Source organism: Nanorana parkeri, unplaced genomic scaffold, assembly GCF_000935625.1.
Source record: "Nanorana parkeri isolate BGI_ZX_2015 unplaced genomic scaffold, ASM93562v1 scaffold561, whole genome shotgun sequence".
NCBI classification, from domain to species: domain Eukaryota; kingdom Metazoa; phylum Chordata; class Amphibia; order Anura; family Dicroglossidae; genus Nanorana; species Nanorana parkeri.
Window position 1 is genome coordinate 747,372 of NW_017306829.1, and position 1,006 is coordinate 748,377.

General features: G+C 46.3%; 1 protein-coding gene across 1 annotated transcript in view; it reads left to right on the top strand.

Annotated features, from left to right (window-relative positions):
* Positions 1 to 461: 461 nt before the first annotated feature.
* LOC108791588 (25-hydroxyvitamin D-1 alpha hydroxylase, mitochondrial) overlaps positions 462 to 1,006 on the top strand; it is a 9,186-nt gene continuing 8,641 nt past the window's right edge. Inside the window, exon 1 of the mRNA XM_018562114.1 lies at positions 462 to 669. Within this exon, the coding sequence (XP_018417616.1) occupies positions 466 to 669 (204 nt within the window). The 5' untranslated portion in view covers positions 462 to 465. The remainder of the gene's footprint in view (positions 670 to 1,006) is intronic.

Sequence of the window (1,006 nt, forward strand, 5' to 3'; positions counted from 1 at the left end):
CAATGACATCCATCCCAGCAAGTGGCATTCATCCCAGCAAGTGACATCCATGCCACCAATTACATCCATCCCACCTCCACTCCTGGTGTGTGCCTGTCACCGGCAGCCCACGTGGAGCCCAGGCTGTTGCCATACTCAACACATGCAGCTGCGGGCCAATAGCCAGCTGCGAGGCCACGCCCCCTCCGAAGATACTGGCTGCCGGGGCGCCCCTGTCCTGTCATATCTCTGTCTGGCCACGCCCATCCATGAATACCTGACCAGTATGTAGTATTTCTAGAGAAGGATGATGAAACTGATTGGGGGGATGACATATAGGGGGCGGGTCCGCATCGCGCACATGCCTTCTGTTTTGTAGAAGGGATTATAGTATGTGTCCCTGTATAAATAGGGGAGCTACCACAGCTGAAGGATGCAGCAAGCAAAGATACCATCTTCTCCTTGCCCAGCGATCCCCCGGGCACCATGGCACAGACACTCAAACTGGCTAACAGGTCCTCTTCTGTATTTAGAAATCTCACGGAGGTCTGGGCTGAGTCCTTCCTGAGGAGACCAGAGAAAATCATCAAGAGGCACAAGTCACTGGCAGACGTTCCTGGACCCTCTGCCATCAGCTTCCTGACAGATATATTCTGCAGAGGTGGTCTGTCTCGGCTGCATGAGCTACAGGTAAGGAGGGACTGATGACTAAATCACTGCACGGTCCTACTGTGATGACAGGAGACCATGTATGATGAAGAGTATGAAATGAGTATATACATCCAAAATGTAACATCAACTCATCTTAGAATCCTCCCATAGGATGCTATGAAGTTTTAGACGTGCTGTGAATGATTTCTGCCACATAATACTTTTGTATGTTATGTATGTGGTGTATTATACATGGCTGCATTGCCACAGGACTAGTAATGTGTTCTTCTTTTTAAATATAGTATATATAAACCATATATATTCTATTTTATATAGTTCATAATAATTATTATTAATAATATTATTAACAATAATA